This window comes from Cupressus sempervirens, chromosome 2 (genome assembly GCF_028749045.1).
Source record: "Cupressus sempervirens isolate cs-2001-9-10 chromosome 2, ASM2874904v1, whole genome shotgun sequence".
Lineage (NCBI taxonomy): Eukaryota > Viridiplantae > Streptophyta > Pinopsida > Cupressales > Cupressaceae > Cupressus > Cupressus sempervirens.
This window is the reverse complement of record NC_143119.1, coordinates 346,207,367-346,229,660: the sequence shown is the minus strand read 5'-3', so window position 1 is coordinate 346,229,660 and position 22,294 is coordinate 346,207,367. Positions and strand designations below refer to the sequence as shown.

At 38.7% G+C, this 22,294-nt stretch overlaps 1 protein-coding gene across 2 annotated transcripts in view; it reads right to left on the bottom strand.

The window, feature by feature from the left end:
* Positions 1-22,294, bottom strand: part of LOC149572544 (Fumarylacetoacetate (FAA) hydrolase family) — a 283,932-nt gene that overhangs the window by 33,668 nt on the left and 227,970 nt on the right. For both annotated transcript variants that reach the window (XM_089813653.1, XM_089813654.1), the window contains one exon: positions 113-163. In XM_089813653.1, coding sequence (XP_089669779.1) covers positions 113-163 — 51 coding nt within the window. The remainder of the gene's footprint in view (positions 1-112; positions 164-22,294) is intronic.

The following is a 22,294-nucleotide window of genomic DNA, read 5'->3' as shown; positions in this document are numbered from 1 at the left end:
GTTATCTGACAGTAACATTTATAAGTCAGCAACAAAAAATGCATTAGGATCAGCTCGATATTTTGAAATTATAAGTACAACATGTGAGAGGAAGAGCAATACAAATTCTCACCTTTAACCATAGCTCTAGGTCATCTGGATTTGAAACCGTGGATTTGGATATCTACAAAAATTTCAAAAGAATAATCTAAGAACCTGTAACATAAAGTGATTGTTTATACACCTCGCCTAGCTAGAAGATATCAAATTGCTGCCATAGAATTCATCATTGACTTTATAATGACAAAATTGTGGCACAGACATCACTTTCATTGAAACAAGAGAACATACAATGCAGACTTCTTAAAATTGTTTTAAGTTAAAAAGGTTCCATTACTTTGTTTTTAGTTCTTAGTGAAACAGGAAAAAAACATTCAAATTTTAAAAATTGGTTCTAAGTTCTAACAGCTCATACAAACGTTACATTATTTCATTGACACACAAAAACAAGTTCATTCTACTCTTTCAGTGAATCATTCAAAGAATTATTAGGTAATTCAGTAGTTGCTATTTAACATAAGGAAATGGTGATGAGACTTATGTATTAAGTTAATCATGATAAACTTGAGATAATCTTATTGTCACTCTGAGTCTAGCTACTAAATATATGTATCTTATCAATTGCATGCATATTGTTGTTGAATGTTTTACCTGATAAAATGAATACATGATTAATTATAGAGACGACAATGCATGCTACATACAAGAATTAAATATATCTTTATTCACACATGAAATCATTATTGAAAAAAAAAGAGAGTTAGTCGAGGACCAGAGTTGATTCAACTAGATCATATTCATTGACGATAGACAATCTATTTAAAAGATTAATGGTTGCCAAGAGGAAGACAACCATCAATCATCTGATGCTTATAACTGCTAGAAGCCAACAAACTATTAGCAAAACATAATAATCTCTATTATCTCATGTTTCGAGGATGGGGTACACCAGCGACAAGGGGGCACATCTCGGGGATGAAGATGGGAGGAAACCATTTTTTAAGGGACAACAGAGGAATATAAAATTACATCAAAATGCCCAAAGGCTACAAGTTTCAACTACAAAATGACAAACGAAATTTTAATAAGATGCTGTCCCTAATCAGCCTCCCCTAATGCAGGATCATATTCGGATTAAATCACTACCACTAATGAGAGGGTGTCTCATCTAATGGAACCCTGAGAAATCAATATACATAAACTGTTTTGCATCACAGCAGAGATCCAACAAATTTTATCATATTGCCTGCAAGAGCCACTTAAGTAAAACAATCTGGCTGACCATGTGCTGATCTAGGACTGAATATATATTCATAACAAAATATACTATTCTCTACTATCACTCTTATATGTTTAAACAGTATCTACATTCTGGTTGCATCATAGATAAACCAATAAAATTGCCTTCAGGATGAGAATCTTTTGAATATCAAGGTGGTTGTTATCACTATACAAAAATCTGCCAAAGGAAGAGATTTCCACCAGGGCCTAAGATGAACTTTGACCCACCCTCACTATCAACCTCCAGATATTCATAATTGGGTTACTTCGAAGGCACATATAAGGCCTATAAGATCTGACTTCAGCTGAAGTGTCATTTACAGACCAAAGGCTTCCCAATATTACAAAACTCTGTAAAATCTGATGTAAGCTAATGTGCTCTTTGCAAACCAACGACTAGAATGACACAGATTGGGCTTTGATTACTTACCTGGAACATTAAAATTGAGCCCCTTTATTTCTTATTAATTTTTGAATTTAAAAAAAAAAGCTTCCTTCCTCTGTTGTATACAACTGGTAGCCATCCTTGGAAGATTTCAATGAATTTGGGGACAGATTTTCCCAGAAAAATGCTTTTTTGGGGACGACCAAGGATGTTTCCAAGGCGTCCCCATGTCTGCTAGATGTTTCCACCCTAGAACAGCCCAATTTCGGCAAGTTATGCCTCTTTAGGTAACATTGATAATAATAGGCATTCTATGTTGCTACAACTATTTTTCCCAAAATAAATACTTTACACAAATCAGTCATTTGAAAGAAATAATATAACTCCATTATTATGACTGGATTGAAATATCTTTCCTTCACAACGCAGGATACAGTGAATATTATCTATTGAAATAAGGCAATCTGGCCATATAATTTTGAAAAGTAGGTTTTGCAATATGCTACCTGTAATGAGACACTTCTACTATCATGTTTACTCTCATATGGTATCTATAATTCCCCTCACTAGCTATGGAACACTATGGGATTTCTACTATTCTAACTTGAACAATTGATTTATTGATCCAAATTGCAACTTACAATGAATTAAATATTGCAATCAACTTAATTGTATGAATATACAAAGTGCATATGTGAAATATAATGCAGATTACTGGTAATTCCAAATGAAAATGCTGATAGTGGTAGAAATTATGTATAGATTCAAATGTATACATTTCAAGAAGGCTGTATACAAATTATTTATATGTTGTGTCTAATATGGTAAGGTGAATTGTGCTTTACAACATGAATGGCTGTCTCTGATGTATAATGTGTTGCTCATACTGTAAATACAGTTTCGAGAGATATCTCAACTGCAGAGATATCAGTTGTATATTATATTCCTTTATTTATATGCACAGATTTTCTGACAAGGGAAGCCGTCTCCGATTTGACTTAAGGATTTATGCTTCTAAGTATCAGTCTCTGATATGGAACATAAATTGCTTGCACTGTTGGTCGCTATGGCAACCTGTTATGCTCTTACCGAGTGCTCCACAAGGGAAATAAATATATTTATCAGCTCATATAATCTGTCTTCTTATCACATCACGATGCTTACATTTATATTCATCATCCGCCAATGAAGAGGGGTAATGGAGAGGATGCCTCCTATCATAGTTAATCGTACCACTTCTTCCATAAGTTAATCAATTCATTATTGACACTTCATTATCATTAGGTGTCATTAATGATGGTAGTGAATAATTATCACTTATTGGCTCTCTCTCTATTTTGTTCTCCTAATTGAAAACTTAATGACTTAGTTTCTTCATTTGAAGGTTCCAGAGATCTTGTCTCACCATGTGACATGGGTTACTGTTTCCAACGTAACAATATGCAATGGGAGATTAGTTCTTTGGCTTGATGACGATATCATGCCCTTTAGATATTGTTTAACAATATGGATTACACTGTGTCAATTTATGTAATATCAGTTGTCTTCCTTGTAATTGTATAGTGGTTATAAATCGCTGATGCTTGTAGTCCTTCTTCCTTAATCACTGTCCATGATTACTATTTACTAATCTTCCATGATGGAGCCAACAATTGAGGACTTTGGGCATTAGTTTATGCTTTTTAGATTGGTTTAAATCTTTAATTTAACCTTAAAAAATTGTTCATCTTTGGGGACATCACAGTCTCTGCTTGCCCATAAGCATTCTTATAGCTTTATAATGATTCCTGGATCCCAAACTTGGAAGTTTCATCTCTGCATAACATAACTGTATGCATGAATTATTCATTGTGATGGAGGTAAATATCTGAGTAGTTAGTAGATCCTCTATTCATGTCATCTTAACCAGGATTCCATGGTGGTAATACTAATCTCACATGAGATATATGATGAAAGTATGATTCCTCTTTTCTATCATATGTGAACAATCCGCTCTTGACCTTTGATTCAAAGGAATCTTTTTCAGAATTGCATCCTGTGGTAACTTGAATGGATAATCTTCTAACATGCAAGGTTCGGACCTTGCCAGACGGGTCTGGATCGCCTGGGGTCTGTGGTGGGTCTGCACCATAGACTATCGGTTTGGCCCGGTTTTCACTAATGTGTACCTGAGCGAACCCACAGGCCATGACACGGACCCTATGGGGATTCGCCACAAACCTGGGCAAACCCACAGCCAACTACTTTAAAAAGTGAAAAAAAACCTTAAACAATGAGATTTTTTATACATTTTTCTTGCTAATACTAAAAAGAGCCTAATAAAAAACATTTCACTCATTTAATCTCTCATTTTGGTGTGCCCATTTTGCACATTCGAAGAGAAGGCTGCACTTCCAATAATCAGTGTTGAGTGTTCTAGGTATCCATCTGATCCTTCCTTTTGCTTCTTTGATAGTTTGTTTTAGTTTTCCGAATTATTCTAAATTTTATCAAGTTTTTGTATAAGTTTTGAAATATGTTTTTTTTTTTTTGTTATGGATTGCAAGAATGTGTAGTCAGAGCTCAGTGAGTGGGGAGGGGTCCCAAAAATTTAAAATTGATAGAAGTTCTCATTTGTGGAAGTATACAACACGAATTGAACAAAGTCCTAGAAGGGGGGTTTATGTGGAAAATTAATTTTTGCAAAACACAATATAGAAGCTCCTATTACCGAGTTAAACATCATTTTCTAGGCTCTGGTGATAAAGGGGTCATTATGTGTGAGGGCTCGGAGACAAAGAAGAAAGGGTTGCTGGTTGCTCAAATAGCTACCATGTTAAAAGAACAGGTTGCTGATAGGTTAGTGTCAAGGAGGAAACAAGAAAAATATGTTAAAACATGTAGCTTTGGTTAAGACAATATCTCTGATCATATGAGAATATATATATATATGATTTGAATGTTGATATGTATATATGCATGAATATAATCTGCATTATTCATGATGATCACTGTATATAGAACCGATTATGTATATATATATATATATATATGAGATTGATCTCGGTAATGATCACATTCCATTCTGATCATTATCGATTTGCATCGGGCTTTGTGAAGTCTTTGAAACAATTAGTTTTGTTATAACTAAACATCAGGTGTAATCAAACCACCAATCAAGTATATTGGTGAATGGTCATGTCTCTATTTGGAGACATGCCCATTCACCCATATACCTGACCACCCTTGTATATATGTTGTTACCACCCGATATTGCAAGAATCGAAATCAATTAATGCAGGCAGATCGGAGGTAATACAAATATCAAAGTTGAAGAAAATTTTATCATATCTTTGCATTGTCATTATACATATTGTGGAGCATATCAGGTCCTTCATTAGTAGAGATTGAACCTGAAATAAAAGCCATACATTTATCAATACTGTCATAGAAATCTGCATTAAAGTTTACATGGTATCAAAGCGAGGCTAAGGAGAGATCACATTAAGTTTATACGGATTAGATTTCACTTTAAATTTACAATCCATTGTCTCTACAAAAATGACAAACGTATTGAGATTTGAACATCACCTTGCAAATTCTGATAACTTTAAATCCTAGAAACTTCATATAATGATGTTATTGAAAGAAAACAAATTGGAATCCTTTGTAAGAGAGAATAAAGAGGAGCCTAAAGATGATCCTAAGAAATCAGTATAGATTGAGAATAATGAAAAAGCCATGAAGATAATTATGGATGTTGTGCAAGACCACAGAGTACCTATTGTGGCAAAACATACAACAATATATCATATGTTCCGAGCTCTTGAAAATGCATTCATAATCAATAATACTAGCAGAAAACTTGCTCTTAAAAGGCAAATGAATAATGTTAGGATGAATAAAGGAGAAACCATAAATGCCTTCTTCATGAGAATCACAGATTTGAGGGATCAATTATTTGCACTTGGTTATGAGATTGACAATCAAGAATTATCCTTAATAGCATTACGAGGACTTCCAGACTCCTGGGAATCTTTTGTACAAGGTATAAATGCCAAGTCTAAAATCCCAAAACTAGATGGTTTAAGATCAGATTGTCTTCAAGAAGAATCGAGATTAATTATAAAGGGAAAACACAAAACCTTAAATGAAGACATTCAAGTTCTTAACACAAACTCTCATAAGAAGGGAAAGAAGAACAACAACAAAAGGAAAATAAACTTTCATGGAAAAGGACAATCTAAACAGAAGAAAGACTTGTCCAAAATTCAATGTTTAAGATGTGATCTATATGGACATTATGCGATAAATTGTCCCGATCGATCTCAACCTCAAGCATCCTTTGCAAAATGTGATAAATAAAACGAAGGACATGAATCTAAGAAATATGCCTTCTATTCAGCATTGTCCAGCTAGATTTCAACCAAATCTAATACATGGGTAGTTGACAGCGGATCTTCAAGACACATCACTGGATATCAGGATAACCTAGAAAGCATGCAAATAGAAACAAATGAAGTTACAATTGGTGATGATTCTACACATTCTGTAAAAGGAATTGGTACCTGCACCATAAAATTGAAATCTGAAAATTCTATTTAATTTTCTAGAGTTCTTTATGTACCAGGTATTAAAAGGAATTTAATATCTATATCTGCACTTGAAGATGATGGTTATAGAATTGCATTCATGGAAGGTAAAGTACTAGCTTGGCCTAAGAATTCAACCATAAAGAAGGCTCTAACAATAGGAGTACGACAAGGAATTTTATATGAGCTATGCACTAAGACAAACCTTGCACTTGTACGTGACACCTCAGATTCAAATGAAATATGGCATAGAAGATTAGATCATATCAACTTTTATGCCCTAACATCAATGGAGAAGTTAGTAACCGGAATGCCCAAATTAAACCATATTCACAATGAATCCTACAAAGGTTGTGCCTTAAGGAAAAACACTAAAAAATCATTTCCTTGTAGTTTGAGCAAAACTAAAGATGTGTTGGAACTAGTACACTTTAATCTATGTGGACTTATGTCTTTACCATCTACAAGAGGGTTCTTGTACTATGTGATATTTGTTGATGATTTTTCAAGGAAGACATGGATATACATCCTTAAGTGCAAAGAATCTAAAGAGATTCTCTCTAAGTTTAAAGAATTCAAAACACTCACTGAGAAGTCCTCTGAGAAGAACATTAAAGTTCTGAGAATAGATAATGAGAAAGAGTACACTTCTGAAATATTTAAAGAGTAATGCAAACTTGCCAGAACTAAGAGGAAGTTCATAGTCCCCTACAATCCTCAACAAAATGAAGTTGCTGAAAGGAAGAACAGAACTATTGTCGAAGCTGCTAGGGCTATGATTTTTTATCAAAACTTTAGTATGTCTTTCTAGGTTGAAGCAACTAACACATTACTCTATATTCAAAAAAGATGTCCTCGCTTATATTTGGATAATAAGACCCCTGAAGAAGCATTTTCTAGAAAGAAACTTGAAATCAATCACTTAAGGATATTTCAATGCCCTGTGTATGTTCATGTACCTAAGGAGAAGAGGAGAAAGTTAGAACCTTCTGGAAGAAAAGGTATCCTTGTTGGTTTTAGTGAAACAATAAAAGGATTCAGAGTCTACATACCTAGACAGAAACAAATAGAACTAAGCAAAGATGTCATTTCCGAGGAAGACATTGCTTTCATAAGAGCCAAAACTTCTGATGAACTAGATACATTTGATGTATCCCAAGAAGAGGCTCCTGCTCTTGAGATTTAGAGGTAGTACCCTGAAGAGACTTTAAATGAAACTGAGATTCTTCCTGAGACTCGAGAAGAGAGTCTTGACCATTCTAAAAGGCCACTTTGGGAAAGGAAAATTATATAGGAAGGAGATGAATTTCAGCACCTTCAAGGACTTTCCGAGAAAGCAAGAGACATAGAAAATTGGCATACAATGCTTTCATGTGTGAGACTCCAAACCCTAAACCTTCAAGTACTTCTGAAGCACTTAAACATCAAGCTTGGAAATATGCAACAGTGGAAGAATATCAGTCTATACTAAAAAATGATGTTTGGGATATAGTTCCTAGACCTAGCGAAAATTTATTGTGTCTTCAAAATGACTCTTCAAAGTTAAGTATGTTGTAGATGGCAGCATTGAAAAACATAAAGCTTGTTTTGTGGCTAGCGGTTTTTCTCAAAAGGAAGGAATCGACTTTGAAGAAACTTTTGCACCAATTGCCAGGTACACCTCTGTTAGAGCTATAATAGCCATCATAGCAACTAAAGGTTGGAAAATCTATCAAATGGATGTAAAAAATCTTTTTCTTAGTTGAAAAATCAAGGAAAAAGTATACCTAGAACAACCAGAAGGCTTTGTGACACACGATGTTGCCTCCTATGTATGTAAATTGAAGAGGGCTCTATATGGACTCAAACAGGCTCCACAAGCCTAGTATGAAAGGATTGACAAATACCTTTTAAATCTTGAATTCACCAAGAATGTGGCTGATCCAAATCTTTACTTCAAGGTAACTAAAGGTGATATGCTAATTCTAATTCTTTAAGTTGATGACCTTCTGATTACAGGAGAAGAACATCTCGTTAATCATTGTAAGAAAGATTTAGCTTCTGAATTTGAAATGAAGGACTTAGGAATTCTTCATTACCTTTTTGGATTGACAGTACATCAGAAGTCTAGGAATATCTTTCTACATCAAAAGAAGCATACTGCTGATATTTTGAAAAGATTTGGAATGTGGGGCTGTTGACCTATGTCTACACCTATGGAAACCAACTTACACAAGCTAAAGGAAGCAAGTGTTCAATCCAAACTACTTGATCCTACCTTATACAGACAGATAATTGGGTCCTTGATGTATCTTGTAAATACTCGACCTGACATCTGCTATGCTGTGAACGCATTGAGTCAGATCATGTGTAAACCTTGTGAGAATCATCTTTTTGCTTTGAAGCATATATTAAGGTATCTCCAAGGTACTATTGGGTATGAACTTAAATATGAGAATACTAGCATGGAGTTACATGGATATATTGATTCTAATTGGGCCAGAAGTGTGAAAGATTGGAAAACCACATCAGGAAGTTGTTTCAATTTAGGATCAGCTATGATTGCTTGGATCTGCAAAAAGCAAGCTTCTATTGCTCAGAGATCCACAAGGGCAAAGTATATTGCAGCAACAATGGGAGCTAGAGAAGTAGTGTGGCTTCGGAAGTTGCTTTCTAACTTGTTTGGTGAGCCTATGAAACCTAACACTATTCACTATGATAACCAAAGTTGTATCTGTTACAAGATTCAAGAAGAGTTGGCAGATTAACGGATTTCGGTATGATTGATTGATTAACAGAGGAACAAATGTGTTCCTTATAAAGAATTACAAGGACGTTGTTTCTAAAAGAAACAACGTAGACTGAAGACGGAATTAGAAACAAAACTAGAGACAGGTTAGGAAACATTCCTATCTGGACTGAAGACAAAAGAGACAGGATAGGAAACATTCCTATCTAGACTAAAAGACGGACTACAGACAAGTAGTTGACTATTATAGAAAGTATAAGATATTATCTTAATACCCTCCCTTAATGGTCAACGTACGGATGTCGAAACATTCTGTGATAACTGAGACCCTCCCTAGATCTACAGAATGTTGAAACCAAGAAGCTTTGCCAGAAGAGTGCTATGACTCAAAATAAGTTGCAATTACAAAACTTCGTTTTTGTGGAAAAAACAATAAAATCCAGAATCTTACGCAACCTTGAGTATTACAGACAACTTGAAATGATTTTTGAGGAGAAAATCAACAAACCCATAAAAACAGAAACAAATTCAGAAGGCAAAAAATGCAGCTTCGCCTTGATCAAGAAGCTCGACAACTTGTGCTGTTGGCTGGGAAGCATTTTGCCTTGCTTGGGCAGCCAAAAGTTTCCAGCACTCGAATTTCATATGGCCAAACTTGTGACAATAATTACATTGTACATTTTGCTTCGTAGAGCCATCCAAGGATTGAGCAGAAAGTTGATGCTGGGAAGGCTGAGAAGACTGATGGTTGCCAACATTCTGTTGAAAGGATTTTGCAGCAAATGCCTGCCCTGAGAAGGCTGTAGAAGCACTGCTGCCAAATTGTTGTTTCCAACGATCCTGCTGCAGAAGTTTGGTGCATAATTTTGGAAACTTCAGATCAACATTAGTTGACGTAATGTTGAGTGTTTCTATGAAGTGCTCATAGGATGCTAGTAGACTTTTCAGAGTGATGACTACCATATCCTCTTCCTCCATTTTTCGACCAATAGCTTCGAGCAAATCGCGGATGTCCTTAATCTTTGAATGATGCTCTTGTAAGGACATACGTTCATCCATCATAATGGAGAACAACTGATTCTTTAGAAAGAATGCCCGCCTTTTGTCAGATGTTTCATGCAGCTCCTTCAGATATTTCCAAATTTCTGCAGCTGACTTGCCGAAAGGAATTTGCGGTAGCTGATCATCGATAACAAAGAGCTTAAGAAGCATAACAGCCTCTTGATTGCGATCATCAAACTTGTCCTGTTCTGCTTGGTCGGAGATCAGACGAGTCTTTGTGCCCAGAACAAGCTCATCCAAATGATGATATTCGATGATTGTCAACATGCGCTGCTTCCAATGATTATAATCGTGGCCATTGAATCGTAGACTGCCCTCCAACATCAGATTAGTCAAAGATGCCATTTGCACAAAGTTCGAGGCAATGCTGAGGCTGACCCCAAAAAAAGGACAAGTGCCCAGAAGAGTAGACAGAAAACCCAAAACGAATCTGCAGTCGCAATGTAAGTCCGTCGGCTCGAAAATCGAGGTACCTAGAAAATTCTGACGAAGACCTAGATGAGGTCTCGAAAAACCCACCAAGAATCTGCAAACAAAAAAAATTTATGACCCCAAAAATTAGGGTTTCGAAAAAAAACGGACTTGGCTGAAAAAAGCTTGAAAAAACTTCAGATTTCTTGATAAAAAAGGCAGATTTTTTTTCCATGGAGAGCGCAAATGATGAAGAATACAGACAAAACGAACTAATCCTTGACCCTACAATCACGATTTTGCTGTCAAATGAGCTTGAAAATATATGGACGCGAGTTGCTTCAAACACGTGTGATTTGGATGCGATTTGCAGAAAAAAATTGTGAGCTTTCCCAAGGATACAGGCACGGATTTTGCAGACTAGGAGGTTGCGAGCAGAGACGACTATCGTGGTGTGTAGAACTCAAAAAAAAAAAAAAAAAAACCTTAGCTATATCGGACACGACTTACAAACCAAACAAAATAATATCAGACGTGATTTGCTAAGCACGATTTTACCAGTCGTGAGCAGATAAAAATGGCTTTCGTTTTGCATGGACACGATTTTCAGATTCATAAACCCTAGCTGAAAGTTAGATGGGCACAGATAAATTTCTCAAAAAAGTAGAAATCTTGGACATGTTATAGAGAAATCCCTAGAAATAATTTCAAAAAATTTAGTAGATAATTTCAAAAGAAATTATAAATTTTTCGAAAAATTCCTTATCATGGCTTTGATACCATGTTACAAGATTCAAGAAGAGTTGGCAAATTAACGGATTTCCGAATGATTGATTGATTAACGGAGGAACAAATGTGTTCCTTATAAAGAATTACAAGGACGTTGTTTCAAAAAGAAACAACGTAGACTGAAGATGGAATTAGAAACAAAACTAGAGACAGGATAGGAAACATTCCTACCTAGACTGAAAGACGGACTACAGACAAGTAGTTGACTATTATAGAAAGTATAAGATATTATCTTAATAGTATCAGGTTATCTGTGAATGGAGTATTTCATGATAGATCCAAGCATATAGAAATTCCTTACCACTATATAAGAGACATGGTGGAAAGATGTTCATCCCATAGGTGAACAAGAAAGATACATATAATCAATGCAAAATACTATTCATTATCAAATACTTTCCGTGCACAACAATGATATTCCATATAATGATAATGATGCGAAAATACATAAGTGTTCATGACATTTATAATGTCCGAAACGGTGCCAACGAAATGACACAACCATCTCCGAAATGGTAACTATCTAACTACCCTTTTTGCTGAACAACATCATCCCCCCCAAAAAAGAAAAGTTGCCTCCTAGCGATTGCAAAACTAACAAAATAGGAAACAACATACAACATAGAAACAATATAGACTAGGGAGGAGGTTGCATCCCTGAAGTGCTTTGTTGTCGGCACAACTCGTACACTTGATCAGTGCTATTGCATAAATCCTTCTGAGTCCGCGTATTAACCTCCACCGACTCCTTCAGAAGAAGCGTTGCGTCCATGGCCTGGGCCTTGGCTGTTTGCAATTCTTGCTCGGCCGTCGGTAGTCTTTGTTTAGTCATCTCCTTGTCTCACAAAAGCACTGCACGTTCGGCTACCCATGCTGCCTGCTAGCTAGCCAATTCAGCAGCTAACTTCTCCCTAGTTTCCTTCTCAACAGCCATAGATCTCTCAGCTGTGATTCTCTCTGATGCCCTGTCCGCCTCTATATGCCTATGAGCATAGGAAACGCCTTTATATAACCCAACTATCTCGTTTGCCAACTTCTCCATCAGAGTGTTGCACGGTCCCAACTCAGGCTCTGTAGCCCAATCAACTAACATCTTCAGTGTCTACATTACTGGCCATCCACTGAACTCAAAGCAAGAGCGAAAACGCTCAAGACAAACCCCTTGAATATAAGCTCAGATCAAATGTAGCTCCCTCCTACGAGTCAAAGCCTGGCATGCAACGATGCGTTCTTTCTCCATCACATCTTGCATAGCTTTGAGGTATGCCTTGCATCTATCCTCATCCGACCCATAATCCTCTTTTCCCACATCATCGATGGTCCACTCCCCATCGGTATCCATCTCTGCCTCTCCTGCAGTAGCCACGTCCACATCCGATGCCACCTCCTCCTTTCTGGGTTCATCCTCAGACTGTGGCACTCCCACCTCCTGTGGCTCTAAGATGGCAGCTGCCCTTGGGGATACCTCTCCATGCCTCGGGGACTGAATGGAAGGACCAACTTCTTCAGGAATGAGTCGGAATTGTTGTCGTAGGAATGCACTGGCTCTGTCCATCACCTCAATCTTCTCGAACTATGCTGCATGTATCAGCTCAATGCTCTCATCTGGTTTTGCTGACTGTACCGGTGGAACTGGTTGTACTGGTTGGGCTAGCTAGGTGTTGGCCAACAAAAAGTAAGATATGGTGACCACAGCGTCAGAGCCAATCACATCTAATCGAACCTAAGGTTCAAGCTTTGGCGCTGGCAACTCTACTATCTCTACGGCTGGCCCTGCTAGTGTAACTGAGTTTGGCGAAAAACTCTGTGGAGGTATAACATTTGTCGTGGCTGTCTGTGAAGTCATAACATCTGTCATGGCCGTTGATGGAGACATGATGACAGGCGCATGTCTCTGGCCAAATGGAGGAATGAGCGAGGTAGTGGCTATCAAGTGTGTCAAAATTGGCAACTAGGGAGGGATGAAGAATGTGGACCCATCACTGCCAACTTCTACCTAGGTACTCTCTTCCTTGTAATTGACCACACTGCTCCCTGTGGTTTCCTCCCTTCCACTGTTTGTGTCCTCATATGCCTCCAATCCCTGCAATACTTTCTTCTCACCAGTCGCGGTTCCACCCGTGTCTAAATGTCTCCAGTAGAATACTGGGGTTTCTCCTGGCACTAACTTCCCCCTCGGTAGAACTTCAAAATCGCCGACTGGAACTTGATGAAGGGTTGCCTCCAAAAACAAGTCGATGGCATGATGCAGCATGAAAAATGTCTGATGCTGGAGTGTCATAAACTCCTCTATCCTGTTGGCGAGGATTGTGGCCCAATCATACACGGTACCATTCATGATGCAGTTCATGAATGTAATCTGCTGAGGCCCAACTTGCCCCCGTCAACCTGCTTTTAATTACATCCATAATACATCTCGAATGGCCCTCCCAAATAAAATCTCTCTATAGTCCTCAGCTCTTGGCACCCTTCACCACAGACTCCATTTCCTCTGGTGTGAGGTTGTGGCCCACTAATTTCATCCAATACTCCTTACGTTCTTGTGACAACTTGCGATTCTTGGTCTCCACTTTCCAACCTCCTTGGCCAGCAATGCCAAAAACCCTATTGAAATCTCGTGGTTTGAAAGAGACTGTCATACGGTGCTTTTTGTAAACAAATGTAATCGTTCTGTTGTTCTTGTTGTACGATTCGATCATAGTTCTAAAGATCAATTCAAACAGCCGAATGGAAAATACTGGAAGTTGTATTACCCAATGTACTTGCGCTCGTATCAGGATTTGTTTGATTACATCTATATCTGCAATCTCTTGCCACCATTTCCGGCACTCACTGCCATTCAGCCTTTCAAACTGAACTATGAGGTGTGATAGGTCAGCCTTCACTTTCTACTTCTTACTGTTGGATGTTGTCAGCCCTACAACTCAAACTCCAGAAGCCAACACTCTCGCATTCTTTTCCATATTTGCCTTCAACCGATTTTTCCACTGCATTCTTTTCCCTGCGGACTCCATAATAACGGTCTCTTATTTTGTCTTTTAATGTAACCAAAAGAAATGGTTAGGGTTTCTCTCTCTTTTTGTCTTCTGCAGCAGTGATTCTTCGATGGCAATGGTTCCCACATTAAATGCCTTTGCTGCCCTCTACTTCCCTGCGGATGCTATGCTTTGAAATATGGTTACCGTAGCTTCTCCCTTTTTTCCTTCAGCGGATACTCTTCTTATGGTGTCCTTACTGACACCAATACTGCTACCGCAGACTATCTTTCTCTCCTCGGCGTAAACTTATTTGTTCCTCCCACGAGTGGCTTACTTGCTATGGATTAACCTTGGCAAAGGAAAAAAACTGTCTACGGCAGAAACTTATAACTCCCGCAACTTATTTGTTGCGTCTTATATATAGAATTCCCCGTGGAAATAGGCACAGACACCATGTGTCAGCAGTGTCCGCGAGACAACACATGTCCATTTTTTTTTTTGTTTCTTTTTTTTTTAATAATTATTATTTATTTTTTTCACTTAACTCCAATTTTGCGATTATTTCTTACTTCACATCCCTGTCGCTCTTGATAAATTTTTAACTTCGATCCATTGATGGCCTCGAGAATTTCATGCCCATCCAAGGTCCATAGTGTTATGGATCTATTGTCGCCGACTTCTCTCACTTTATAATAGTGTTATGGATCTATTGTCACCATTTAACCTTGAATTTCCCTAGTTTTATCTCGTTGCGGTCGTTCTACCGTAGCACGAGTTGGCTTGGCTGGAACCTCGTCCTTTTCAAATGTTTGTCGTGCCACACCTTTCAACGGGTTTGCGCCACTTCTGTCGCCCATTGTGTTGTTAATTTGCATTCATCCAATTTGTTCAATTGGTATAAGCGTTCTTGTAAACTCTCCATATCTCTGAGTCTATTGTCAATTGCAATTCGTATACTTGGGACCATAAATTCGGCTAGTATCACAACTTCTTGGCCAAACATCAACTGGAATGGCGTCTGTCCTGTTGTGACTTTAAATGTGGTATAGTAGGCCCACAGCACCGAAGGCAACTTCTCCTCCCAGTCTGCCTATTCGATGCCACATGATTTGTATATGATGGCCACCAAAATTTTATTTGTGGCCTCTGCTTGACCATTGGCTCGTGGATAGTAGGGACTTGACAACAAATGAAAATTTTTGAATTATGTTGTCAATAATCTGATCACGTGGTTGACAAAGTGACCCCCTCTATCACTTGTCAACTGAATAGGTATGCCATACTGTGTGATGATTTGTTCATACAAGAACTTAGCCATATTGATTGCAGAATTATCAGGTAGTGTTCGTGCCTCTACCCACTTTGTTAAATACTCTGTGGTTACCACTATGTATCAACAGCGTCGAGCACTACTCGCCTTCAGTGGACCGATGAAGTCTAGTCCCCAACGTTCAAACAACTCCTGGGTATGGGACAGGTATAATGGCATGAAGTCCCTCTTGAGTGGTTTTTCAGTTCTCTAGCATGTATCGCAGCTCAACACCCATTCCTGTGCATCGTTGTAAAGTGTGGGCCACCATAACCCAGCAAGCAGAACCTTCCATGTTGTTGTGCGGGTCCCATATGGCCACCTACCGGACCTTCATGTGCTTCCCTTAGAACACTTTGCACTTCTTCCTCCATTACACATCGTCGTAGTACTTAATCAAGACCCATCTTATACAAAAGATCATTTATTACCTGAAAAGTTCGGCTTCTTAAAACTAGCTTCCGTCATTTGCCTAGCGGCATCTCTTTGGGAAATTGGGACGTTGATAGATACTCCCCTATAGACTTGTACCATTCCGAAAGAATGGTGATTCTGAACAAGTGTGCATCTGGAAAATCGTTATTGAACCCTTTTGGTGGCTCCCCGGACTTGATTCAGGAGAGCTGGTCGACAATGACATGACTCTTCTTGGGTCGCACAATGATGGTGAAGGTAAATTCTTGTAGTAGCAACAACCATCTGCTAATTCTGCCTTGGATGATTGGTTTGTTAACCAAGTACATCAATGCCTGGTGATCCTCGTAAAAGGTAAATGGTGTAGCCAATAGGTAATGTCTGAACTTTTGTATCGAGTACACCATCCCAAGAGCCTCCCTTTGAGTGGTGCTATAATTCCTCTCAGCTTTTGATAGTAGCCAACTTGCAAAATACACTGGGTGATCGAGACCATGACCACTAGTCTACGCCAATGTCACACCTATGGTGAAGTTTGATGCGTCCACGTGGACGTGGAACTCCCTGTCCTAGTTTGGATATGTTAATATGGGCACTCCCAGCAATCTATTCATCAGTTCTACGAAGGCGGTTTCCTACTCGAAAGTCTAGATATTTGGTTCTCCTTTTCGTGTCAACTTGTCCAGGGGTAGATCAATTCTAGCATAGTTCTTTATGAACTGTCTATAATACCCAATGTGCCCGAGAAAGGACTTGACTCCAGATACGTCTGTTGGGGCTTCCATTTCTACTATCACCCTTACTTTATCCGAGTCGTTCTTTAATCCTATCTTGCTAACAATGTGTCCAAGTAGTTTTCCTTGAGGAACCATGAACCGACATTTCTTTGGATTCAATGCCAGCCTCGCCCGTTGACACCTCTCCATACATTCCTGAAGTGCCTTCAAGTGGTCGTCTTGTCCACTAAAAATGGACCAATCATCCAAAAATACGCAGAAGTTGCCTACCAACATTTTTTCAAATATGTGCAAAATGATCCTCTGTAATGTGGCAAGTGCGTTACACAATCCAAAGGGCATTCGGTTGTACGCATACACTCCATCGTCCACCACAAAAGTAGTTTTCAGTTTGTCTTTCTCAACAATGGAGATCCAGTTATAGCCAGAAAATCCATCCATGAAGAAATACATCTCATGTCCGGCCACTTCTTCCAGAATCGTGTCGGTGAACGGAATTGGGAAGGGATCTTTTATTGTGACCGCATTGAGCCACTGGAAGTCCACACATATCCAGATTTGGATCCCGTCCTTCATCGATATCACAATAGGTGACACCCACTCACTTATTTGAACTTTGAATATTATGCCAGCCTCCAACATTTGCTATATTTCCTCATCTAGGTGGGTTGCATAGTTTTTGTTCATTCTGTATGGGTGCTTCCGCACAAGTATGGCTCTGAGTACCAACTGTATGCGGTGGACACACATCTTCGGCGGGATTCCCTTTAAATCTTTGTAAGTTCATACATATACATCTTTGTACTCCAAAAAGATTTTGAATGCTGTGGCCTTCAGTACCGGGTTCTAGTCGTCTCCCACATGTATGTTCCTTGGATTCTGTGCATCTCCAAGATTAGTAACCTCTATGGATGGCTCTTCAAATCTTATCTCTTTTCCTTCAAAGCAATGGGCGGGACTCTCATTGATCGCCGCATTTCCTTCTCTGTATTCGACGAACTATGGTGGAAATGCCTCCTCATCTTCGGGTTCTTCGATGCCAAGCATGTACCTATGGAAAAGTTCATAGTCTTCCATCTGCTAATGAAAAAGCCCATTCAATGAACTTGTCTCGTCTTCTGAACACTCCTCCAACTCTAAAACACCTTCGTCATTCGGATTCATTCTTCCTTCATCTCTCCGGTGCTCTCCATCTAACTCAGACTTCGACAATGAGGCCATTTTTTCACTTACCATTTGAGTTCGAAGATCAATTGCAAACTTCTACCCTCGACTTTCCATTGACAGGATATTCTTCTTCCAATTATGATATACTTTCGCGGCCACCAGCCATCCTCTTCCAAGAATGGTGTCATATCCCTTTTTCTTTAAGGGGATTACTACGAAATCCAGCACAAATGGCTACGTCCCAACAGTTACTTGTTAAGCCACTAGGGTCCCCGGGGGTTTTATCCCCTATTGGTCGACGCCGAGTAGGTTAAATGTGGACAGCCACAAGGTAGGCTTTCCCAATTTCCTCGACGTCTCCTCGGGAAGAACATTCACTCCGGACCCACCATCCACGATGGTGTCTGTCAAGATGGTTCCGAGGATTCCCATCTCGACCATCGCCAAATGACGGTCGTTGCTTACTATCAGCAACATGGGATTTGTTGCGGACCCTCCTGGAGTTGTTGGTTGTCCTTTTGTCTCCAACATGTTTGCATGGGTATTCAATAATGTTGTCCTTAGTTGTGGTACTACTTGTAATAGGTTTTGAACTCTGACAAGCACCTCCATTTGCAGGATCTGATTGACCAATTTGTTCTCTCCCTCCGATTGCCGAGGGATAGCATCTTTCATATCCTTTGTAGTCTTCATTTCTTTTTCTACATCTTCCTGTGCCTCCCACAGCCTTTACTTCTCCGTGCAAGGGTCAGGATAGGTAGCCTGGTTGCGAATGACGACCAGAACTTTTTCTTTGTCGATGTTAATGAGATTTACTTGTTTCGGGCAATTAGCATCTTCATGGTCTCCTGGACCACACCATCGACATAGCTTTTGCGGAGTGTCGTTCTTCAAACACTCTTTGGTGAAGTGGCCCCACTAGTTACATGCCTGGCATTGGATTATAGGCCTTCCCTTGGAATCATATTGTATTTGATTTCTATTGTCATTCCCACGCCATCCTCCTTGACGATTGTTTCGGTAGCTGCCGGATGAGGCACTATTGTTGCCCTAGGTCTCATTGGTTGTGCCAAAAGTGGATGGTTGTTCCTGTGTGAACAACATCTATTGGCTTCTATTCTTGATGTTGAATGAACATTCCTTTGTAGAATGACCTAGGACCTAACAGATATCACACATTGCCTATTTGGGGCGCGCTCCCTTTGAATGACCCTTCTCTTTACAATCCGTGCACCACATTTCTCCTTCCTCCATGCGGCCGCTTATTCCTATCATGGATTTGAATTCCTTGCACATATCCGCTCTAAGTCTTTTTGGAGTGCTTTCACTTTCTTACTGGGCTCCTCCTCACTGTCAACACTACTTCCCACGGTGGAGCATTCATCGCTCTCGGAGGATGATGAAGATTTACTTTTCTTCTTCTTCTTTGTTGTTTTACTTTCACTTTCTAGATTTAGGGCACGGTCATATGCATCAATGTATGATGTGGGCAGAACTATTTTCATTTTTCTTCTTAATGCCCCACAGAGGCCTTCTACAAACCAGCATTTCTTTAATTCATCTGCTGGTTGAGTACCCATCCAGCTAAGATCTTTAAGCCTTCAATTGTAGGATCTAACAGTGTCCTCCCCTTGTTTACAGTTCTAAATTTCTGCTACGACCTCATTATCATCCTGAAGCAGTCGGAATTCTGCCTGGAATTCTTTCTTCAGATCATCCCATGTGGAGATCTTTGCCTTGTCCATATCGGAGAACCAATCCACCGCCACTCCCCATAGGCTGGCAAGAAACTGGTTCAACCATTCATCTGCATCCATGACTGAATTGGCGGGCCATATTGTTTCACACGTATGGCAATGTCGCACGAGATCCTCCTTCCCGTCACCTATGAACTTCAGGAGTTTTTTCTTTTGAGACTTTGTGCTTCTCACCCATTCATTACCACTAGATCATGTCACTCAACTATTCGAAGTTGGTCCCCGCAAGTTACTCTAACAACTGTTTAGTGTCGCTCCGGCACTTCCTCTTGCCTCGGTGTCTTTTGTTGGCCTCGCCTCCTCACCTACTTCATAGATTCCCTCTCGTAGTGGTGTACATGATCAATGTAAAAATTGCTCCTTTGTCTCCTCGAGCACTGCTAAACTATGTCGAGTTTCCTCCAACAATACCTCATTGCATCGTCCCTATCATTCCGACAAATTGTGGCACCCTTCATTGATTCCTGTCAACCCTACTGGGACTACCACACTCAATGATTTCTCTAACTACCCCTCAATCCATTCCCTGACGACTTGTCTTATTCTCCATTGTCGTTCGTCTTTTCCACGCATGGTTCGTAATTTGTCGATTTCTTCCCTCAAATTCCTATCCTTATTTAAAAGATTGGGCATCGAACATATACCATCATAAAACAAAACAAAACAAAACACTCTTTTATTTATTTACTCTATATAGATAATGTGTTGACTTATGTGACAACAGTTACAGACTTTTGAGTGCCCTAGACACCACAGCGCAATAGCTCATGGTTCAGTTTTCTAATGCCGTGTGGCTCTCTCCTCATAGAATTTCTTGAGGATCTCCTGACGGCGTTCCTTGCATTCAACTTCCTCCTAGCATCTCTTATGTGCTATGTAGGCTTGTGCAATCAGACGGAGAAGTTGGTCTAGAAATTTGGTCATGGTTGGACTTTCATACATAGCATACCACATATTGTCTGTCGTAACCCCATTCTCCGTAGCTTCCCTTTGTACAAAAGTTTTTAGACCTATGTGATACAAAATGTGAAAGTTCTGCATTGCCTCGTGCTCCTTCAAAAATTTATGTTTCGCCGTCGTCATTCATCTTCCAATTGTCTTGTACTATTCTTCCCATTTATCTTCGTCCTTCCATACTACTCCGAATTTGAACTAGCAATGGTGCCAAATGTTCGGCTCATAGGTGAACAAGAAAAATATATAATCAATGCAAAATACTATTCATTATTAAATGCTTTCCATGCACAACAATGATATTCCATATAACGATAATGATGCCAAAATAAATAAGTGTTCACGACATTTATAATTTCCGAAATAGTGCCAATGAAATGACACAACCATCTCTGCAGCGATAACTAACTACCCTTTTTGTCAAACAACAGAAGAGATATTTAGTTGGAATATATCAATACAGGTGATCAAACAATTGACATTCTTACCAAGGCACTTCCTAAAGTGAAGGTTGATCATTTCAAAAAGAAACGTCGCTTGATTAAAATGTAAGTTAATGAGATTGAGTCTCAAACTTTATAAATTTGTTTTACCTTATAAAGATGTTTAAAGTGTAAACTCTTTTGTCATATGTGTGACTCTATAACTCATGGGCCTACCCTATGTTCAGTATTAAAAGGAGACAATCTTTTATATTAAAATGTTGACTCTAATAATATAAGGTGACGACTTTAAATTATTAGATTACTTTTATGATGAATATCATGTGACTTGATATATATTGAAGATCAATATGTTTAAACTAATGGTGGATATTGTGTGACTTAATATCTATGGATATGCCATGATCTTTTATAGTGGATATCATGAGACTTGATATCTATGTATACACAAAATTGAAAGAATATCATGAGACTTGATTTTCTTAAAATATCTAGAGAATATTACTTCTTATAATGAGAAGAATTCATAAGCACTTTGTCTTCCCTAGCTAAGAGGGAGAATTAAAACATGTAGCTTCGGTTAAGACAATATCTCTGATCATATGAGAATATATATATATATATATATATATATATATATATATATATATATATATATAAGATTGATCTTAGTAATAATCGCATTCCATTCTGATCATTATCGATTTGCATGGGGCTTTGTTAAGTCTTTGAAATAATTAGTCTTGTTATAACTAAACATCGAGTGTAATCAAACCATCGGTCGGGTATATTGGTGAATGGTCATGTCTCCATTTGGAGACATGCCCATTCACCCATATACCCGACCACCCTTGTATATATGTTGTTATTGTCTGATATTGCAAGCATCGAAATCAATTAATGCAGGCAGATCGGAGGTAATACAGATATCAAAGTTGAAGAAACTTTTATCATATCTTTGCATTGTCATTATACATATTGTGGAGCATATTAGGCCCTTCATTAGCAGAGATTGAACCTGAAATAGAAAACCATACATTTATCAATACTATCATAGAAATCTGCATTAAACTTACAAAATCAAAGCACAAACCACCAACACCACCCTCTCAAACAACAACTAGACACCATCCTTTCTTACCTATCCCTTCTACGGATGAAGAAGACGTAGAAACACCCCAAAGCACAACCCGCAAAAGAGGCCCATTAGATAGGGCATTTCAAAATGACTTAAGAGAAATTGCTGATCTAAAGGTTGTGTGTTGCCCC